At 34.7% G+C, this 21,427-nt stretch overlaps 2 protein-coding genes across 6 annotated transcripts; one reads left to right on the forward strand and one right to left on the reverse strand.

Annotated features, from left to right (window-relative positions):
* Positions 1-2,295: 2,295 nt before the first annotated feature.
* On the reverse strand, positions 2,296-6,499 carry LOC109173204 (uncharacterized protein At3g49140-like). The gene is made up of 10 exons (XM_019322502.1): positions 6,149-6,499; positions 5,831-6,062; positions 4,969-5,071; positions 4,785-4,852; positions 4,502-4,684; positions 4,295-4,423; positions 3,809-4,150; positions 3,359-3,511; positions 2,733-2,828; positions 2,296-2,624 (listed from the first exon to the last, which is right to left on the reverse strand). Exons 1-10 carry the CDS (start codon positions 6,244-6,246, stop codon positions 2,523-2,525), a joined length of 1,506 nt encoding a protein of 501 aa, XP_019178047.1. The 5' UTR covers positions 6,247-6,499; the 3' UTR covers positions 2,296-2,522.
* Positions 6,500-9,275: 2,776 nt separating this feature from the next.
* Positions 9,276-15,107, forward strand: LOC109173229 (pentatricopeptide repeat-containing protein At4g21190). Of its 5 annotated transcripts, none has more exons than XM_019322538.1 (8): positions 9,276-9,647; positions 11,219-11,325; positions 12,126-12,216; positions 12,909-13,007; positions 13,167-13,310; positions 13,416-13,628; positions 14,295-14,784; positions 14,892-15,107. In XM_019322538.1, exons 2-7 carry the CDS (start codon positions 11,318-11,320, stop codon positions 14,694-14,696), a joined length of 957 nt encoding a protein of 318 aa, XP_019178083.1. In that variant the 5' UTR covers positions 9,276-9,647; positions 11,219-11,317; the 3' UTR covers positions 14,697-14,784; positions 14,892-15,107. The 5 variants fall into 5 exon arrangements, with proteins under 5 accessions (XP_019178083.1, XP_019178081.1, XP_019178078.1 ...); XM_019322536.1 differs by lacking the exon at positions 11,219-11,325 and having other exon boundaries at positions 14,295-14,496; positions 14,560-14,784; XM_019322537.1 differs by having other exon boundaries at positions 9,553-9,647; positions 11,212-11,325.
* Positions 15,108-21,427: the final 6,320 nt, after the last annotated feature.

A 21,427-nucleotide genomic window follows, 5' to 3' on the forward strand; every position in this document is an offset into this window, starting at 1 on the left:
CATCATCTCCAGTTGTCTCAGTCGAGGATGGAGCAAACATATAACTGCCTCCATTGTGATGTGGAGTTTGAAGAAGGACATTGGATTTGGGTGAAGTTGAAGCCATATCAACATAATTCAATAGCTCGGTGGTGGAACAATAAAACTTTCTGCAAAATTTTATGGTCCCTTTCAAATACTAAGCGAATTGGCAAGGTAAACTATCAATTAGGGTTTTTCCTGGAGTCGCAAGTACATATAATGTGTTTCACGTATCCTTACTTAAGCCATTCACAGGCGCTGCTCCATCCTTGCTCTCTCTCTTACCACCTATAGAAGAGGCCACTTGGAAAGTGTTAAGTGATTTTGTCTTGTAATTTCCTGATTTCAAGCTTGTCCGAGTTATTTTTGCGTTGATGTAGAAAGGAAGCTGTTATGGAATATTTGAAAAGCTGTGGGAATTTGGGAAGCTTCTCAGTTGGAAGAAATTCATTTGTATTTACTTGCCTTTAAATATATTTTCATGAGTAAATACTCAAAATAGTCTCTTGACTATAGCTAAATTCATAAATCGGTCATCGACTACTGATTTGAACCAATAACATCCGTGACTTTACAATTTCTACCCTATATAGTCATTTGTTAATTCCACCGTCAACTGGCCGTTAAACTCAAGGACAGACTCATAATTTCACATGCTTCTCGCCTTTGCACTTCACATGTTCGCTAAGTACAAACGATGTTCCTCTTCTTCCGGCGAGGCATCAAATCAACAAAGATGGACGGCGGCTAGCAGACTATGCAACATCAAAGATGAAGCCGTCGCCTCCCTTCGCCGGAGTTCTGTACCCGTAGCTTCTCTGCTTCTCTCCCAGCAACAACAAGATTATTAAAGACAAAACTACAAAAGCATTAATTATCAGGTCCACAAACTACATCAACCATCTTTTCTGCATCTAATATTTTGTCCTTCAACCTCTCAGCGATACAACCCATAACAACTATTTTTGGAAGATGCAAGGACTGTGACCTTCCAACGGCAACATTGCTCTTCCACTACCTCTTCATAAACCAAAAATAGTTAAGCATCTACCAAGCCTTTTGCTCTGCATTGTCCCTTATAGCACAAGTATTTATAAATATAATCTATACATTCTCTGGAATATCCGCAACTTCACCATATCCAGCTTTCTTCATTATAGATAAAACTATCATCAAAAAGCTTCCTCCTGCCTAGAAAATTAGCCATGCAATTCACTAATTGGTCATCAACCCAAAACCCATTGCGTCCTAGCCCAAGAAAAGAATTTGAGTGTATTAATCCTATCCAATTCTCTATAATTCATCAACACTTGCAAAACTGCATCAGAATTAATCATATGCTTAAAATCAGTCAAGAGCTCAACAATACTACCCGGATCTGAACCGCAGAACCTAACCAATATTGCCCAGATCTGAACCACAGAACCTAACCACGCAACCATGGTTGCAAAATCCGCCTAGCTACGTGTCATCTTTGTCGCCGATTTGGTTCCGACTGGAATTATTGGATGAAGAAGCCCGCATGTGCCTTTCTAGTGTCCTGCATTCGTCCATGTATTCATCAATAATCCTGGAGCTTCGTGTTGTTTCCCGAGCCGGCGACCGTCCGTATTTCCTCGCAAAGCAGAAACTCCGTGGAAATTTCAAGCTCGAGGGGAATCACAGTCTCGCCGGCAGAGAGGGTCTGTCCTTGGGTTTCACGACCGCTTTCCCCCAAATGCGGAACAGTACTCACCAGCATTGCGAAACAGGGGAGCTTTGCGAAAGGAGAAGCGAAGCGCTAGAAGCAAATCGAAGGTTACGGGTCTGTCCTTGGGTTTCACGGCAAGTTGACGGTGGAATTAACAGAGGACTACGTTAGGTAGGAATTGTTGATTCAAATCAATAATCTGAGGACCATCTCTAACCTATTGCAGCACAAAGAATCAATTTCCTACCACCGGGATTCGATCCTGTAACTTTTTCTCAAGGAGAACCATAAAGGTGTTATCTGAGCACAAGGTGTTTGGCGAGTATTTACTCTATTTTCATTGTTTAGTAAGTTGGGAAATTCTAAACATATTACTTAGCTTATTTAATTTATTTACTGAAAGTTACATTTTATCCTATAAAGAGGGGAACCAATTTCAATGATAAGCAAGCAGATTTTCATCCTAGCAAAGGGAATAGGGAGTTTTGGGACCTCAAGAAAACCAATCTGGTTCTCTGTCTTTGTTCTTTTCCTCCATTTTTGTTTGCATGTGACGTAAAGACCATAACAGAAATTGCTCAGCATTTGACAAAATTGCATCATCAGCTACTGAATTAAGCTGTACATTTAAGGTCACAAAGGAACATACATAGTGTTACAAAGAACTAACTTAAATAATAATTAAGGCTTGTTGGGTAACAGTAAATAAACTGGAATGGGGTAAAGCCTCTTGGTGCTATGTAGTATGTACTGTACAGTTCAGAGCCAAGAGTACAACATAATAATACACAGTCACAGTGGCAACTAGAAGTTAAGATTCAGCTTGCTGAGCTTCTTTCCTCTGTTGCAATTTTTGGGTCCTTGGGAATAGTAGATTGTTCAGTTGTCTTTCAGCACTATACTCTGAGGATGCCTGCAAAATGCAAATACATCACTTTCCGCTATCAAAGTGTGAAAACACATTGAAGAGGACAAAGGTGGCATCTTGAAGGTACACTGATAGTGAACTAGAACACAATACCCGTTTTTTAAATGCAAAGCGTAATGTTTGGACTTGTGTTCCAGAGCAAACTCTTAGATCAATACCAAGGCTATCGACACCTATCAGAGATACTTCCTGCCATGAATGGCATAAAAAGTTGTCAGATAAGATAAATTCCAAGCATGCTCCCCCACTCCCACACCATATTTCATGAGACTAAAGTCCCTGCAAATTCATTGATGTTGCTATAACTACAAAAAAGATGGTCTGAAACCTAATGCCTGCCTGTATTAGAGAAGATGTTTTTGGAAGTAAAACCAATGACTTTCAAATCATATGAAGTAACCCATTTGAGAGCAACAAAACCCTGTCATCCTTTAGTAAGAAAGGCATCCACAATTCTCTAGCACTACTTTGACATACAATTATAGGGATCTGCGTTTAAGAGAGTAATTGATCTTTCCTCTTTCACTCTGGTCCTTGTTTCAAGCATGGGAAGAAAAAGTGCTGCTTTCTTTTATGATCTTTTTGCTTTCAAGACCAGTTATATCAAGTGACAGAATCAAATGATTGAAATTGCAGCATTAAATTTCCAAAGGGAGCGAAAGATATCCAATTTAATCATATGATTGAAATTGCTCATGTAAGGACTTTGCTGGTGTTACCTCTACTTGGATACCCTTGCATCTCCAGCAGAGGGATTTGAGAGCTTGAATGGTCTTTTCTCCACTGGTTTTAAGACGGGACAAGATTTTTACAGCTGAGTGTGCAATTGCATCAGCCCGAGCTCTCCTAAAATCTTCTATTTCAACAAAAGTCTGTAAAAAGCATAAAAAGGCAGGGAGACATACTATCATAACTTGGTCAACCTGAAATTTGAAGCCTATTTCGCATGCCATTTATGAAAATCAGAAAATAATTAAACTTTGAGGATTATTTCCATAATATGAGCATTATGATATACCAAGGGGAAGCACTTTACAGTACCAAGCATGCCTTTCAGGCTTGCACAAGCATACATCACACAACATACTTACACCCTCAGAGATCCCAGATGGCTGATAACATCATAACAAACAGTTAACATAAAACCTATCTTGAATTTGACAATTTACCTGATTTCCATGAGCAGAAATTAACTGGATCTTGATCATTTCTAGCTTGTAAAATGAGGTTCCACTTCCAAGGGTTTCATCCTTTTCTAATTCCTCTGCCCAGTTTGGGTTATCTTGATCTAATCCACTTTTGTGTCTGTGACCATTTATCGGAACAATAGTTGTTTCTTTGCAATCTGCAGCTTTTGAAATCTGATTCCGATCAGCATTACTGGTTTTGTGGTCAGACATCTGCTTTTGGATGACAACATGTTCTTCAAGGAAGGCTGGCCTTAGAATGCCTTGTATTGCAAGGCCTGCTGGAGGCAGTTCCATGAAATCTATAGGATCATCATCAACAACCTGAGCACCAAAGAATATGTCAAAAGACCAGAAATATGAGGGGTCACTTAGCCAATTGAGAAGTATGAATAAGTATCACATATAGAAAATTATTCGAAAAAGGCATGGATTTAACTTTTAAGGAATGGCAAATAATAAGGTAACCTCAGTAAGCCTTCTGGCAAAATGCATGGGATGAGAAGATCGCATTGTATCTAATTTAGCCCAGTCCCCTAATGATCCTTCAGAACCCTCATTCTCATCATCCTCGTGGTCAAGAATGGAAACCCAATCCTGCAAATAATTTAACCAAGATTGACAAACCGGATCATAAGCCCATTGGCCTCACATATCTACAGAGAGAGAAGTAACCTCTTCATAATCATCATCATCATCTATGCCATCATCATCATCATCCTCGTTGTCATCGTCACCTTCACCATCAACATCACTATCCTCATCATCAAGTTCATCAATGCCAAAATCAATTTCAGGGTGGCCTAATGACTCGATTTGACCTAGCATTTCTGCAGTATCTATCCCAATAGTAACTTGCTGCATCAAGTAGAAATTTAAAATAATTGTAAAAACATAAGAAAATAAGAAAGTAAATAGATATGAAATCTCCAAGAAAGCACTGCACTTTGTGCCATACCACAAGGTTTTCTTCAGCTGTCAGAGTCTGCAGAATGTCTTCTTCATTCTTTACTTGAAAGTAAATATCTGACAAAAGGAAAAAACACTAAAACCGACCTTCAAAAGGGATTGCATATGCCTCAAACAAAATCACAGAATGCTACATGCAGTAACATGACAGTGAGAAGAAAGATAGATCTTACTTCCATGTTCATCAGTTACAAAAGGCAAATCAGGCCAGAAAATGCTCTCGCATTCTACATCGCTGACCAAACCTGTTAGCATAAGTGTTGCTTTGCTGTTCACCTACAAATTGATAGCATTATTAGCTCCTCTAAGTTAACCAGTTATGCTAATGAGCAAGAGGCACCAATGCTACTAGATTTACAAATGTGTGTGCTTCATAATAAAAGCAGCCATTTGATTTTCATTCACACATCATAGTAAATAGCTTAAGGTTTCCAGGAAAAACCATGTTGGCAAAATTATCCATTTCCAAATTCCAACAATGGTTTCAATGTTTGAACATGTGACAGCCAGGAGACTATTTACTAATGGGAGGCTATGGACACCCACATCCTCTCAACTAACATATGGTTATGACAGGAGGCATTTTGCACATATAACTCAAGTTGTAGCAAATTTGCAAGATTCACATAAAGCGGTGTCAAAAACCCACACTCTAAGGAAATGCAATCTGACTAGACTGACACTCCATTAGAACAGCATCCCCACATGAGGAGGAATGTTAGGCATATATAACTGAAGATATAGCATCTGCAAGATGCCAATATTCATATTTAAAATGGTGTGCACATCCCACCACTGTAAGGAAATGATATCCAATTAGAGTGATGAACCTGTCCCAATCATTCTAAAGTCTGTAAGTTAATTGCTTATGCAAACAAATCTTTGGAGCTACCAGAAAGATATCAAGCACCATCCGGTTCCGGGTTACATAATAAAAACCCCCTATCAACAAATTTGAAGCCTAGATTTTTCAGCATTCAATGAAGCTTCATATACAAAGTCAACTAGTTTAGTAAAGAAGCAGCCATTTTTCACCTCAATGATAGTTCTGGTAGTTTCAGCAGGCGTGAGCTGCGCTTCACCGTTCACCGTCAACTCCGACTCCGCAATGTCCTCGAACGGATGATATCTCATAGGCTTCGCGCTCTGCTTCACCGGCTCCGACCCGGAAGAGCTGGATTGCTCCTTCGCGGAAGCCCTAATTCCATTCCTTTCCCTCCAGAACCTCTTCCCGCAAGAAGTTTCCGTCAATCCCCCAACTCTATTTCTACAAAAAGAAAAACCCAAAAATCTTATAAAAGATTATGAGCTTAAATTGGAGTAAGAACTAAGAACATCAGAAGCAGCTAGTACCGATAGATGCATAATCCGGTGGAGTGTGAGAGCCGGCGGCAGAAGTTCCCGTATGAAATTTGGACAGAGACAGCGGCGGCGGGTTCCAACATCAGCATTTTACTTTGATTTTATATGATCAATTCTTATTGAGATCTGGGCAATGAATAAATGCAAGAGAAAAGAATAAGAAGAAATATTGAAAGATTGTGCGATTAGCTTCCAAGCTTTGATTGGAAGCGTGAGTATGATGAATAGGTCGTGTGGTTATCTTTTATCCGTTAAGCTGTTCTCTACATTGACCCATCATCCATGCACCTTTTCATCTCTTGGAAATGCGATAAGTGATCGGTGATCCTATTTGTCGCTCATCAATTCCATTCAACCGAGTTTCACGACTCACCGAGTTCTAACTGGCCCAGTAAATAAGAATATGCTTTGCATCTTCCATTAGAATCTATAATTGATAATTGATATTCACTGGGGCTGTTAATGGACCAAACATGAACGAATGAAGGTGATTTATGTTTCCTTATACTTAATAAAAAATTCAAATATAAAATACTCAAAAACTTCAATCATCTAAAGATTCAAATATTAAACTAATCTATGAACGGTTGGACCAGACAATGTGGGACGAAATCGGTCAAAATCGGACGACTCAGCTGAGTTGACCGACTAGGTCGATTTTGACCGATTTCACCACCAAGCCGGCCGCCTAACAATGAAAGTGGAACGGCCTAGGAGCGCCTAACGCCTAGGCGGGGCCTGGAACGGCCTAAGGCTGGGCTGATTTTTACAACACTGATATATATTTATATAGGGAAGGGTTTAGGTGCGGGGATGGCTTCCCGTGCGGTTGACGCACCTTAAGCATTAAAATGGCGCACCTTAAGTAAATAAATCACGCACCTTAAGCACACAAACAAAACACCTTAAAAACACAAACCACTCACTTTAAGTACACAAATCACGCACCTTAAGCACACAACAAAGCACCTTAAGAACACAAACCACGCACTTAAGGTTCTAAAATGACTTACATTAAGTTTCACATAACTGACGCAACTTAAGCATACAAATCACGCACCTTAAGAAAGAAAACAACGCACCTTAAGAATGAAAATCATGCACCTTAAGTTTCAATAAATACTCACATTAAGCACAAAACTCATGCACTATAAACACAAAATTCATGCACCTTAAGCACAAACACCACGCACCTTAAGCACAAACTCCACACACCTTAAGCACAAAACCCACACACCTTAAATTTGAAATATATGTAAAAATTATCAAATTGCCATCGCATTTTTTTTTTGTTGGTAATCCTGGACGTTGATTTAAGCAAGATCAATGGCTCAGATTTAATCGCACCTGGGCGCACCAATCGTATTTGAACCTAATTATATATATAGTCGAGTTCAGGTGCGGATGCGCCTTCCCGTGCGGTCAGTGCGATCGCACCAATAATTATACAAATATACAACATCCATGTTAGGAAATGCACAACAAAAAACATGCACAAATTAGGTACGCATCACCAAAAACGCACCATTAGGTATGAATAAAAACACCACACAGTGTTCAGAAATACACCATTAGGGGTGGAGAGTTATATGGTGCAAATTTTTGGGTGTGTTGTGTGTTTTTTGGTGTATTTGTGCATTTCATTGTTGTGTTTTTTTCTAACACTATTGATGACTTTTGTTAACACTGTTGGTGTATTTTGTCAAGCGGCCGCATTTGAACAAAAGTATATATATATTGCTGCTCAAATAGTCAACACCATTTGTAATATATGTTCTATACTTTTTCTATCTATTGCAACTCAAAGAGTCAAGACCACACCCCCGAAATTCGATCATGTGACCTTCTCTCAATGGTAGGGACAGATATGTCATCTAAGCACAAAGTGTTTGACAAGTAAGGTCATTTTTAATAATTAAAGATGTAATTGTTATACAATCCATCATGCTTATACAGTAATATATGTACCTGCATGAGTCACAAGGGTAAAGTTTGAAAACAACAACAATAATATATGTTTTCAAATGAAAATAAAGTGTAATTAAAATTAATAAATTCTTCTATTTCCTTTCAAAAAAAAAAAGTGTAATTAAAATGATTCGAATTTAAAATTGAGTTAATTTCACTAGATGTCCTTTATCTTTGGTGGCAATTTCAAGTTTAGTTCCAAACTATCATTTTTGTCATTTAAAATCCAAGACTATTATTTTTTGAACACTTTTAGTCATTCTCATGACTTTTCATATTTTTGGTAAGTATATTTTTATCTTTTCATATTTTTTTTTTGTTATTTTCATTGTTTCAACCCGTTTAATTGATTTAAGACTTTAGGTAACCTCTGATTTTTTGTAACCATATTTTTCAACTGATTTTTAGCAAAGTCTTAAATCAATTAAACCAGTTGAAATCAGAAAAATAACAAAAAAAATATAAAGAGACGAAAATATCTTTATTAAAAATAAAAAAAATTAAAAATGTCTAAAAATAATAATCTGGTTGTTATATGATAAAAGAGTTAATTCCAGCAATGGTCCTCTGACTATAGTGATTTTCCAAAATCAGTCCCCGACTTTTAATTTGGACACTTTAGGTCCCTTGACTTTCAATTTCTTTCCAGGTCCTTTCGTTAGAATACGGTTCATTAGACTTTAAATGAAGGGGTAAACTCGTCTTTTCACCTGCCTATGTATTATTCTTCGTATTTCTCCCTTCGTATTTCGCTGTTATACCTTGTAAACATCTCAATAATAGAGGAACGCACACACGAGTAGTCAGCAAATGGGGAACGACGAGGAACATTTTAGGGTTTCGACTAAGATTATCTTCATATATATCGCGTATACAATGGAGAAATACTAAGAATAATACATAGGCAGGTGAAATGATGAGTTTACCCCTTCATTTAAAATTTAATTAACCGTATTCTAACGAAAGGACCTCAATTGAAAAGAAATTGAAAGTCAAGGAACCTAAAGTGTCCAAATTAAAAGTCAATGACTAATTTTGAAAAATCAATATAGTCGGAGGACCATTGCTGGAATTAACTCTATGATAAAATTGATAGTTTGTAATTAAATTTAGAATTGTCACCTATTAACTCTTTAAAATTTGTCTCAAACATGTGACATCACCTTATCCTTTTGTCCCGTTCCATCTTGCAACCCATCCCGCATGGCGGCATCCTAAGCTCTCCCTCCATAGCCACGAGTCCTGTAGCGGAGTAAGCGCTCCTCTCTCATTCATTCTCCAATATCCATCTCTCAACAGCGCACAGCTTCCATACCTGTAACCACTGGTGGAACCTAAATAAAGGCAAAATTTCGAAGACACAACTTCAGTCTTCAGACGCCTTCATCACTTCTTCCGCCACTGCCGACGACACCCTGACGGGCGATGGCATGAACCCTATGTTGACGGCTCAACACCTCCTTCCGCCCTGGTTCACGCCAGCCAAGGCACCAGCCCACGGTCGAAACTCCAACCGTGGAAGGTATTTGTTTTTTTTTTTTTTTTTTTCCATTAATTTTTACTGAAATACCTGTCATAAATTTGGCCATATCTCTTCTTTTATTTCATATGGCAGTATGGTATTATTCTACTGTGATTATGAAACCTGAATTACACATCAATTGATTCAGGCATATAGTTATGGAACTTCCCCAATTTTTGCTAATGGAGTCCAGGGCTATATATATATTGATTCTTGAGACTGGAAACATCAATTTTTTGCTAATTCTTTTTAAACTGGCCAAGTATGAAGTAGTATAGCATATTGTGCTTAGAAATTTAGAGTTTCATCAAGAATAATTGATTGTTGTAAGAGTGTAAATCCAATGTAATATTTTTTCATCCATGAAAAGACTCTGTACACATAATGCCAATTGCTGAATTAATTTAGCCAATTTTCATTTTTATTTATAATGTTTCCTTATTCCAACTGTATTATATTCAAATGCTTTTTGATTTACAAAGGTTTGCTTTAATTTTCAAATCCACTGAACATTTTTTTTTTTTTTGGCTCCACCACTGTCTTTAAGCAAATGTAAGCTCTCCTTCTAAATCTATATAAGTATTGACTCCACTTTTGTATTGCCATATCAATTTATATGGTTGAATCTGTTTCTGGTTTCTAGTCTGTTCAAATTTGCAAAAGTAAGTATTGCTTGATAAAATTATAAAATTACTAGAAGATGGAACATCTATGCACTGGAATCATTTGGAAAAACTGAAAATAGAATGAATTGAGGTTTTAGTTATATATATATATAAATATATTTCCTTTCAGTTGAATCTTTATTTCTGAGACCTGGAGTTTAGCAGTTTGCTTCATATTTAACAAATTGCAGGTTTTGATGACTTAATTGTTAGATTTTATAAGCTTCTTTCTTGGAGGTTTTGAAATGTGACGAGTCAAAATGCTACTTTCTTGTATTGGTACTGTTTATTAGAATGAATTAGAAGTTCTACAAAATGCCCTTTGTTTTGGAAATCAAATTTGACAAAATTTTAAGGTTATGCAAGACTTGATTTCTTTATCATGAATGATGCTAAATTGCTAATTAAATGTACTACAGAGTTTTTTCTCCTGGACTCCTGGTGGTGTTTCATGTTGGTTTTTTCTACCCGTTTATTTGTTTCCTTAGTTCTTCACTTGAATACTTCTCTTCTGAGAGATGTAAAATAGAATTAAGAACACTACTTCTTTTTACATGTACATGTCTGTGCTTATTGGATTATGATTAAAGCTCATAATCTTGCTATTAAAAAACACATTTGTGGTTTCAATCTGTCATTTTCCATAATAGTGAAGGGGTTGCTAATTTATAATAACAGTTGTTATAGTTTAATTGGTTTCATTGAACTGATCATTTGATTGATGGTATTTTTTCCACTTTCTTTTGATGAATATAAAGAGCAAGAGAGAGAGAGAGAGAGAGGGCAAGATATAATACTTTTATCATTAGTTTTTTTTTTTTTTTTTCCAGATTTCATGTCATTTGCCTTATTATATTTTGGTTTTATTTTTTATTTTGGCTTATGGAAATTACTATTAGCCTGTAGGTTGGATGGTAGGAATTGCCATTGTTCTTTTCCTGAAGTTGAATGCTGCCCCTCATGCCAGCAGGGTGTTGGCATGATAAATTTCTTTACTTTTAATGGATGAGGAGGTGAGGATAAATGGGTGATGCATTTGTGTAATTGTGTTATGTAATTGTATTTCCTTTGTTTAAGACCTTACGTATGTGATCTAGATGGGAATCGAAAATTTGGAACTTAAATTATGCTTGTAAGTTTAGGCTGTTTGGGCTATGGATGGTAGAGCCTAACTATTGAGCATTTTTCAACTGGATATATTGAATTTTTCCCATTAGATATTCAGATATGCATTGAGCCATTGAGTAGTATCGGTTTTTCACTTTTTTTGTAACCGACATAACCGGCCAAAACCAAGAGGTTTGGTTTAAGTTGGTTATTGAGGAGGAAAGAAGTAATCAGTTATTGAGAGGTTACTGATCGAAACCAGCTGTTGCTCATCCTTACTCTTGCATGACTCGCTAGTACGATTATATACTGTCATTGACAGGAAATTTGATTTTTATATGCTTAAATGCTTTATGTTTTCTTGGCTGGAAATTATTTACTGTGCACTCAAAAATTTCTCTCGCTTGGTTTTGCCTCTACTGAAATGCTTTAGATAACAATTCAATGTTCTACTTTTGCACAGTAATTGTTTTTTCAGAGAATCTCTGTCCATTTCATATTCTTGATGAATTCCTCAAGAACTGAAATTTCCTTGAAAAAGTAATTTCTTCCTTGGGTATTGATAAGGTGGCCTAAGTTTTTGAACAATAAGATAAGTGATTATTTCCTCTAAGGCTATAACTAGGATTTAGTGTTTTATGAAGCGTGTGTGAGACTTCTTTCCAGGTAATTCATTCTATTTTTGCTCGTTCTTGTTCATTGTCAGGATGCTTGCTTTGAGGTGTTTTCCGGCAATTTTCACTGGAAGACAGGAATCGAGTAAATTTTGGAACAAAAGTAATCGAAACGCTGTAGTAAGCATTCCATTTTTTAGTTCAATTTTTAAATTTTAGATATTCTTCCATGCATTCATTATAGTTAATTAAGTTATCATACATGCCAATTGAAATGAAGGTAATTGCAATTTTTGTCTTGACATTTTAGGGTTTTAGTGTAGTGCTGATACTCTCTTCACTAATTATTTTATTCCAACTGTAATTGCTGGTTATTCTTAGCTAAAGTGCTGATTTTTTTTATTTTTTTTTTCAATTTTGCACACAATAATTGCAGCTCGAGAGTGTTATTCCATATGTAATGTTTTCTTAGATACATCTTCATCCCTTTCCAGCTTTTCTCGTGAATGAAGTCCTCAATTCTTTACTAATTGGTTGGTGAGATTGGAACTTCAAAGTTAGATGCCTACCATAGATTTCTCTACTTGAAGTTTTGTTTGTGGCTTGTCATGATTCCTTTTGTATTTGAAAGGTTCAGTATTAGAATGTTGAAGAATTGAGATGTATATAGAAGGAACTATTGTCCTTAGTACTCCAAGTAATTCAAGTAGAGATGGATTTCAAATTTTGATGCCTAGAACAAATGGGAAGCTTGCTTGAAGTGGTGTTTTGACTTCTTCTTCATTTGCTTCAGTTAGATTTTGATTATCCTTGTGAAATTCTGTATACTGGCTCGCTCTTGAAGTCTACATGACCATTTGCTTTAATTATCTTAGGTATGTGCTGCAAAAGGTCCTCGTCCGAGGTATCCTCGGGTGTGGAAGAGTAAAAGGAAAATAGGGACTATTTCTAAATCTCTCAAGCTTGTAGAATGTGTAAGTTTATTCTTCACTACCTTTTTGATTCTTGTGAGGAGATTTATCTTAGTAATTTAATTGTATCTTGGATACTTTTGACCTGGATTGTCAGAAAATTTTCTTTTGCCTGATGAAAGAAGTTATTTCTTACTCCTGAACAATATGATTTTATTATAGATAAAAGGATTATCAAATGTGAAGGAGGAAGTCTATGGTGCTCTGGATTCCTTTATTGCCTGGGAACTGGAGTTCCCATTGATCACAGTGAAAAAAGCTATAAAGACCCTTGAGCATGAAAAGGAGTGGAAGAGAATAATACAGGTATGATTTATTTGCTGGTGTGTGTGTGTGTGTGTATATATAATACTCAATATTTCGTGTGTTTTTACCTTAAATGAATCAGCCAAATACTATATTGGATTATAGGTCACAAAGTGGATGCTAAGCAAGGGTCAGGGGAGAACAATGGGTAGCTATCATACCTTGTTAAATGCTTTGGCCGAGGATGGAAGGCTTGATGAAGCTGAAGAGCTTTGGAGAAAGTTGCTTTTGGAGAACCTTGAAAGTATTCCTCGCATTTTCTTTGAGAAAATGATCTCTCTTTACTACCGAAGAGAAATGCATGAAAAGATGTTCGAGGTAGTTTCCTAGCTCCTTAGCTGTTTTTCCTGTTTTGGAAGAGAGGGGAGGCAGGGGGATTGCAAACCTCGGCACATAGCCTATGATGCACAGAAACTTTTGGGGGTAGCGTTTCTGCATATGGAAACATTTTTACATCTGAAACTCATGGAAACTTGCCAGTAACGTTTTGGGGCCATTTTCTATTTTTAAAAATATTTGGAAACACATTTCCTAAACTGAAATGCATTTTTCAACAATTTTTTTTTAAAGGGCCAAATCTGAAAAGTTACTCCTATTAGGCTTAAAATCCAGATCCCTTTTCGACAACCCCACCCATTTGTTCAAACTTTATTCCATCCTGTAACATTTCCTCAACTCTGCTGGTATAATCACTTGACACTTGTGATAGACACATTTCATTTGTTCTAACCTTTTAATAATTCTGCTTCATTCATCTTATGAAACTTGCGTAACAATAGATGAACAAATAAAAATCGTAACAATTAATGAATTTAATTACATAATTTCATATTTTTGTTATCACACCACTTGTGTCCTGGGTGCTGCTCATTGTAATGATTGAATGCTAGGCCAAAATTGTTGAACTCCAGATCTTCATATAGGGAATAATATGATCTTGATTTTGCTTAATGTAAGACATTTTGTCGATCTGCACTTCTGCAGATATTTGCTGACATGGAAGAACTTGGTGTCCGGCCAACTGTTCGCATTGTCACAATGGTTGGAGATGTGTTCCAGAAGTTGGATATGTTGGACAAATACCGAAAGTTGAAGAAAAAATACCCTCCACCAAGATGGGAATATCGGTATGTTAAGGGAAGAAGGATCAAAATAAGAACAGATGCTAGTAAATGTCATAATTATGGTGATGTTGTGGCAAATGAATCTGATAATGAAACCTACTCTAAGTTGGATGAGAACATCGATGGTGATGTTGTGGCAAATGAATCTGATACTGAAACCTACTCTGAGTCGGATGAGAACATCGAAGCTTGTGCAGATAGGTTGAGTGAGAACACGGAATTGTGTCCAGATAAGTTGGACGAAGTTGATATGATCATCTGAATCAGCTTTGATAAAACGCATTCCTCTGTGCCTGCCCAGTAAAAGTTTTCAATCTGTGATTGGAGGACAATGATGCTACAAAGAGCAGGTAATGGAACTCTAAAACTTTCTCTCATACCTCAAATTTTTTGGTAGAATTAATTTGGCAAAGTTCAATTTATTAATTTTCACCACCAATATGTTTTTACCCTGCAGAGATGAGTGGGTAGAAAATGTTTGCAGTTTGCACCAAACCTTGGTATGAACATATAATCTGTTTGTCATCCCCAATTCCTCCTCATCTTCACTGTATACTAATGTTATATACACACATGAACAAGAAGAGATTTAGGGGTTCACCACTGAATGCTCTTGTTAACCTAATTAATTTCTTTTGGAAGAGAAAAAAAAAGTGATGTGTCATTCATTGAAGACATGAGATTTATGATTTTTTTTTTTTTTTTTTTTTTTGTTGAATTTGAAAGATTCCAATGCCTGACGGGACGGGTGGAAAATAACAATCACCCGCCATAAAGAATCAAGGAATGAGAAAATATATATTGTATGAAAGTAAGTAGAAGGTTTATAAATCTGTGTTAGAAAGGGGGATGCATAGCCTTATAAATACATGCTAGAAGATTCCAAACATAGAAACAAGTTTTTATATGACTACTTACTCAAATCCCTATAAATCTCTAAACTGTCTAATATATATAGGTTCCATATTACTTGTACATTCTGTAATAGGTATAAATTTTCCTTGATCATTTAAATTTTCTCAAAATATCCAGGTTTCAGTCCAACAATACTGAAATTAGTCTATTAAAATAATATGTAGGTTGATCAAAGTTTAAGATATAGATCAAACAAACATGAGTGCATGCCTATTAATGTTGCAGGTTTATCACTTTATCATAATGATATCAGCTGATCAATCATTACTTAAAATTATTATTTTTATTTTTTCTAAATAAAATCAATGTTTTCAAAATATATTGTTTACATTAAAAATAAAAATGATGTTTATATTGATGTCTTTTTTCAATATATCATTTAAATGAGTGTATCGTTGATAAACTTGTAATAGTAAATTGATGTGTCTATACTCTTGCTATAAGTTGATGAACTTTCAATAGTAACTTGGTAAAGTTAAAGTAATGTTTTGATGGATTTGTACTCTTGTAGTAGCTAGTGAGTTGATGAACCTTTAGTAGTACTTAATGGACATGTTATAGTTATTTGACGGACATACACTAGTAAGTTGGTAAACTTATATAATGTTTTGATGAATTTATCGAACTAAGTTAATGAACCTGTTGAACTAACTTGAGTAGACTTGCAATAGCAAGGTGTTGAATTTATAGTATGTTTTGATGGAACTACAATAGTAAGTTGATGAACCTAGAGTAATGATTTAATGGATGTATAATAGTAACTTGATGGACTTTAATTTGCAGTAATAAATTGATTAACATATAACAATACATTTATGGACCTATAGTAGTAACTTGATGAACTTAAAATAATAACTTAATGAAGCAATAATGATTTAATTGCTATTGAAATAAAACAAACGTAGGGATATATTGATAATAAATTGAGAATAATCATTCTTTCAAAAGGTTGAACCCCAACCCTAAGGGCCCGACAGAGCATTTGGGATGATGTAAATCATGGTAACTCAACTGAACATGAACCACAGAGGCTAAACCGGTGCTCACTGCGCACAAGGAGCTCCTCTCACTTTGAGAGGTTGCTCTCACACTGCCGCTGGTGAGATTCAATCCCTGGTCATTCTTCTAAAGTTTCACCTCTATGACCAGTTGAGCTACCCATGCGAACAAATTGAGAATAATCATAATCTATGTGGTAAATTAATCAGGTTGATTTTAATACAATAGTTCATGACGCAAATTACTGATATTATTAATTATTCTCTATATTGGTAACAAATTAACAACAAATTCAGAAAATCATAATCATGAATACCATTAAATAAAGATTCATCCCCAATTCGAACCATTTCAATTTCTATATAGTTGTTCCCTCCTACTCTTAAATACTTAGCAATTAGAAAGAAGAATACTCATGAATCGTCTTCTACTCTTAAATACTTAGCAATAAGAAAGAACAATACTCATGAATCGTCTTCTAAGTTTATCTAATTTGTCAGTTACGGTTATTGCATAAAAACTCAAGAACATAACCTAGGGTGGATATATTTCTATCCTTTTTGTAATAATCACAAATAAAGCATCAAGATAGGTAACACAATCTTTGATGGAGAAAATATATTTTTCCATAGAAAATATGAATAATAAATATAAAGTAATCAATAAAGTATTTGCAAGGAATTGATAAATAAGCATGACACAGATATTTAATGTGGAAACCACAACGATAAAAATTATCGACTTTTTAGACTAAGTCAAGCCAAAATTTACTATATGTATTGTAGGTACATGTACAAAGGGCCAAAGGCAGCCATGGCCATGGAGTGGAAGAAGGAGAAAAGTACGTAGAAGACAGATTATTAGGACTAATGAGCCTTGGATCATTGTTTGATCCCCGAGCCTTTATATAAGGTTATTTCTGTGTCGTTGCAACTTCCCGTAGCCTTCCATACTTTCTTGCTGGATTTCTTCTTCTTCTGATGATGATGATGATGATGATGATGATGATGATGATGATGATGATGATGTTATTCCATCAACCCTAACCCAAATCTATAAACTAAGAATTCACACATATATAGCATAAACATCATAAAAACACAAAAATAAAGCATAAATACCATAAAGGAAATAGATAGAAAGAAAAGAGAACCTATCTATCTTGAAATCCAAGCTTTAAATCATTGGTTACAAGCTTCAAAAATATTAAGGAAAGTAATTATAAGTCTAATCTAATTTAAAAATAAGAATGAAAAATAGCTATGTTTCGTCTATGAGTCAGAACTATGGAAATATCGCTTTAAATGTAGTTTTATAGAAGACTGAGTACTTAGGAACAACCTACAGAATAACCATTCCTCAACTCATTTGTTGCTCAGGAAAAATGCAATTTAACTTGAAGAAATAGCACAACAAGGAATGATAGTTCATCAAACAATTCTTTGTGGATAGAACTCTTTCCTTTCTATTTTTTCCTTTTTTAATATTCGAATTTGGCTTATTGGTCTACATGAAAGTTGTAGCCATTTGAGTAAGCTTTTCAATAGCATAATAATCACTCAATTTGGACATTCATAACTAAGATAGGATCAAAATGCTAAAGAATACGGTGGTCATGTTGGGCAAGATTAATGACTGCTTACTCTTTTGATACTCTTTTGTCTTGGTTTGCCAATATGATCAAGACCATTGAAAATGTTATTCTCTGACTCTCTTGGAAGTATTTTACACATCTTCTTAGCTTCTTCTTGGCTCTCATCGACTCTAAATGCATCTAAAATGCTCCAACAATCATTCATTTTTATTCAAAGATATAGAATTGTACATAATTGATCAAATAAAACAAATAAGGATCATTTTGGACACAATTTTAACAATTCACAAGCAAAATAACGCCAAGTATATATAGCATAAATATGAATAATTATGCACGTATCTAGTGCTGTCAATACGGGCTGGTGGGGCGGGGCAGGCCAAAGCCTGGCGGGCCTAAACGGGGCGGGCTAAAAAAGCCCGCTCCTAAAGGCCCGCAGGCCCGGACCGCCCCACCAGTGGCCCGCGGGCTAGGCGGGCCCCCGCCCAAACCCCCTCTTTTTTTTAAAAAAAAAAAATTGTTCATCAAACATCAAACTAACTAAAATAAATTGATACATAAGTCATAACTCACATAAAACATAATAATCAAACATTAAATATTACATAAAGTTCAAAGTTCATAATTCATCAAAACATCAAACTAGTCACAACTTCAAAGTCCAAAAACATTACACATAACAATAACTTTAAAGTGCATATTTTATATAAAAATATTTTATATAAAATAAAATAAAATAATTGCGGGCAGCCCGCGACCCGCCAGGCCCGTGGGCGGGCCAAAAAAGCCCACTCCTAAACGGTCCTGTATTTTCGAAACCTGCCCCCTACCTAAGTAGGGGCGGGTTGGGCCGAGCCGACGGGCTAAACCCGTTTTGACGACTCTACGCGTATCAACACATATCACCACTAGTCACTTTTGTAAGGAAAACACAATATTATCTGCAAGTACAAAATACTCAAAACACGTTTTTCTTAATAAATCTTGATGACTAGAATCTCGCAACAAAAATTTTAGCGTTGAAACCCTATATGGACAACAAAAAAAGATTAAAATCGCAGACTAAAAGATTAAGAATGAAATCCTAACCATCCTTTACGATTTTTCATATTTACTAGAATTCCAAAACCCACAAATAAAAACAAATGATTATAACTTGCTCTTTAAAATATTAATAAACAATGGAGCAAAAACCCACAAATATCTAAACAAATAATGAGGGGAGACGCTGGATGCAGAGGATTATCGATCAAATCCTGTTAAGCTAATTAATTCTTTGGGTTACAGGAATAGATCGATTATCCGCTGCCTCCAGCGTCTCAACCATCTCCACAAAACACATAAAAAAGGTAAAAACTTTAACAGTGAGGGGAGACGCTGGATGCAGAGGATTATCGATCAAATCCTGTTAAGCTAATTAATTCTTTGAGTTACAGGAATAGATCAATTATCTGCTGCCTCCAGCGTCTCAACCATCTCCACAAAACACATAAAAAAGGTCAAAACTTTAATAGTGAGGGGAGACGCTGGATGCAGAGGATTATCGATCAAATCCTGTTAAGCTAATTAATTCTTTAGGTTACAGGAATAGATCGATTATCCGCTGCCTCCAGCGTCTCAACCATCTCCACAAAACGCATAAAAAAAAAAAATTTAATAGTATATATGTAATGGAGTTGATCTCAAACACTCACATACCACCTTAGATCTAAATTTTATAATATTGAGTAGAACCAAGGTATATATATAAAAGTTGATCTCAAACACTCACATACCACTTTTGATCAAATTTTATAATATTGAGTAGGATTACCAAAATATATCGATTTATATTTGAGAAAACTCACTAAAAAAGACAAGTGGGGACCATGTAAAAATTTCATGACAGTGACAAAATTACAAAGATTAGACATGGAAAAGATAACTAGGCATAAATTCGTGCAAGAATCATCTAAAGTATCATAACAGTGGGTAAAATACAATGATGGGACACGGAAAATCTAACTGGGCCCCGAAATTTCATGTGAATAAAATACAAAGATGTGACATGAAAACGCCAACTAAGAAAAATTTTTCATGTGAAAACCACGCAAAAGTTTCAAGACAATGGTCAAAATACAAAGCTAGAACATGAAAATACACAAATTATTCTGTGGACCCAGGTCCCACACAAAAAGAGTTTCTCCATGACTGGTTTATATTAGGCAACGTATCTCTTGTCGATATGATCTATAGCCCATAGAACTTAATGTCACACTAAATATTTGCCTAGTTGGCTTTTCCATGAGTTGTTATACCATGGACCAGGTTCTACCTTGCAAGGTGGATTATGTTCCTAAACGACGTATAAATTGTGTATTTTTAGTATTGGAGTTGTAAACTTCTAGAATATAAATTGTGTTTCTAAGCTAAGTCAAAACACATAACATTTGTTGAAGATAATTTGTGAATACAATACAGGGTTATCAAATCCTAATATATTAATATTGTGTGACTGCAGTATTTGAAATGAACTTATGAATACAAAACAATATCATCAATCACTTCTCTATCTCTATCTCTATATATATTAAAGCAAAATAATTGTCCCAAAAATTTTCTCTCCAAATGTGAAAACATTTATTGTATTCATATTAATTTATAAATAAATTCATATAATTCCCAAAAAATTTTCCTCCAAATGTGAAAATATTTATTGTATTCATATTAATTTATAAATAGATTTATGTAATTCCCAAAAAATTTTCCCTCCAAATGTGAAAATATTTATTGTATTCATATTAATTTATAAATAGATTCATGTAATTTAACATGTTGAGTAAAAGAAGAATATAATTTTAATTAGTTACTATTATATATATATATATATATATATTATAGTAATAATAATTCACATACCGAACGAATTTTTCACATACAGAAACACGAAATCATGCATCCTATTAGCCTTAACGAATTATTATTACTATAATTACTATTTGCTATAATAATAATAATAATAATAATAATAATAATAATAATATGATACTATACTATAAAACGAATTAGTCAATTTATAAATAAACTCATGTAATTTAACATATTGAGTAAAAGAAGAATATAATATTCGTTATTATTATTATTATTATAAAGAATTAGTCAATTTATAAATAAACTCATGTAATTTAACATATTGAGTAAAAGAAGAATATAATATTGGTTATTATTATTATTATTATTATTATTATTATTATTATTATTATTATTATTATTATTATTATTATTATTGTAATAGTAATTCGTTATTATAGAATAGTATTTTAATTAAATTAAATTATTTAAATTAAAATTGCCCTATATATATTTAGTATTACAAATTATCATCCTTAATTAAATCAGCCTATATATTTAGTATTATAAATTATCATCCTTAATTAAATCAGCCTATATATTTAGTATTACAAATAATCATTCATAATTAAATTAGATCATCTTTAATTAATTTT

The sequence above is a fragment of the Ipomoea nil genome, unplaced genomic scaffold (assembly GCF_001879475.1).
Source record: "Ipomoea nil cultivar Tokyo-kokei standard unplaced genomic scaffold, Asagao_1.1 scaffold0465, whole genome shotgun sequence".
NCBI classification, from domain to species: domain Eukaryota; kingdom Viridiplantae; phylum Streptophyta; class Magnoliopsida; order Solanales; family Convolvulaceae; genus Ipomoea; species Ipomoea nil.

Excerpts from the sequence above, each read along its gene's own strand:
- LOC109173204 (XM_019322502.1), bottom strand. The coding sequence starts at position 6,246 with ATGCTGATGTTGGAACCCGCCGCCGCTGTCTCTGTCCAAATTTCATAC. Across the intron at positions 6,063-6,148 it reads ACCGGATTATGCATCTATCG|AAATAGAGTTGGGGGATTGA; the intron begins GTACTAGCTGCT and ends TTCTTTTTGTAG. Across the intron at positions 4,151-4,294 it reads TTGCCAGAAGGCTTACTGAG|GTTGTTGATGATGATCCTAT; the intron begins GTTACCTTATTA and ends TTTGGTGCTCAG.
- LOC109173229 (XM_019322533.1), top strand. The coding sequence starts at position 9,556 with ATGAACCCTATGTTGACGGCTCAACACCTCCTTCCGCCCTGGTTCACG. Across the intron at positions 9,648-12,125 it reads CGAAACTCCAACCGTGGAAG|GATGCTTGCTTTGAGGTGTT; the intron begins GTATTTGTTTTT and ends GTTCATTGTCAG. Across the intron at positions 13,311-13,415 it reads AGTGGAAGAGAATAATACAG|GTCACAAAGTGGATGCTAAG; the intron begins GTATGATTTATT and ends ATTGGATTATAG.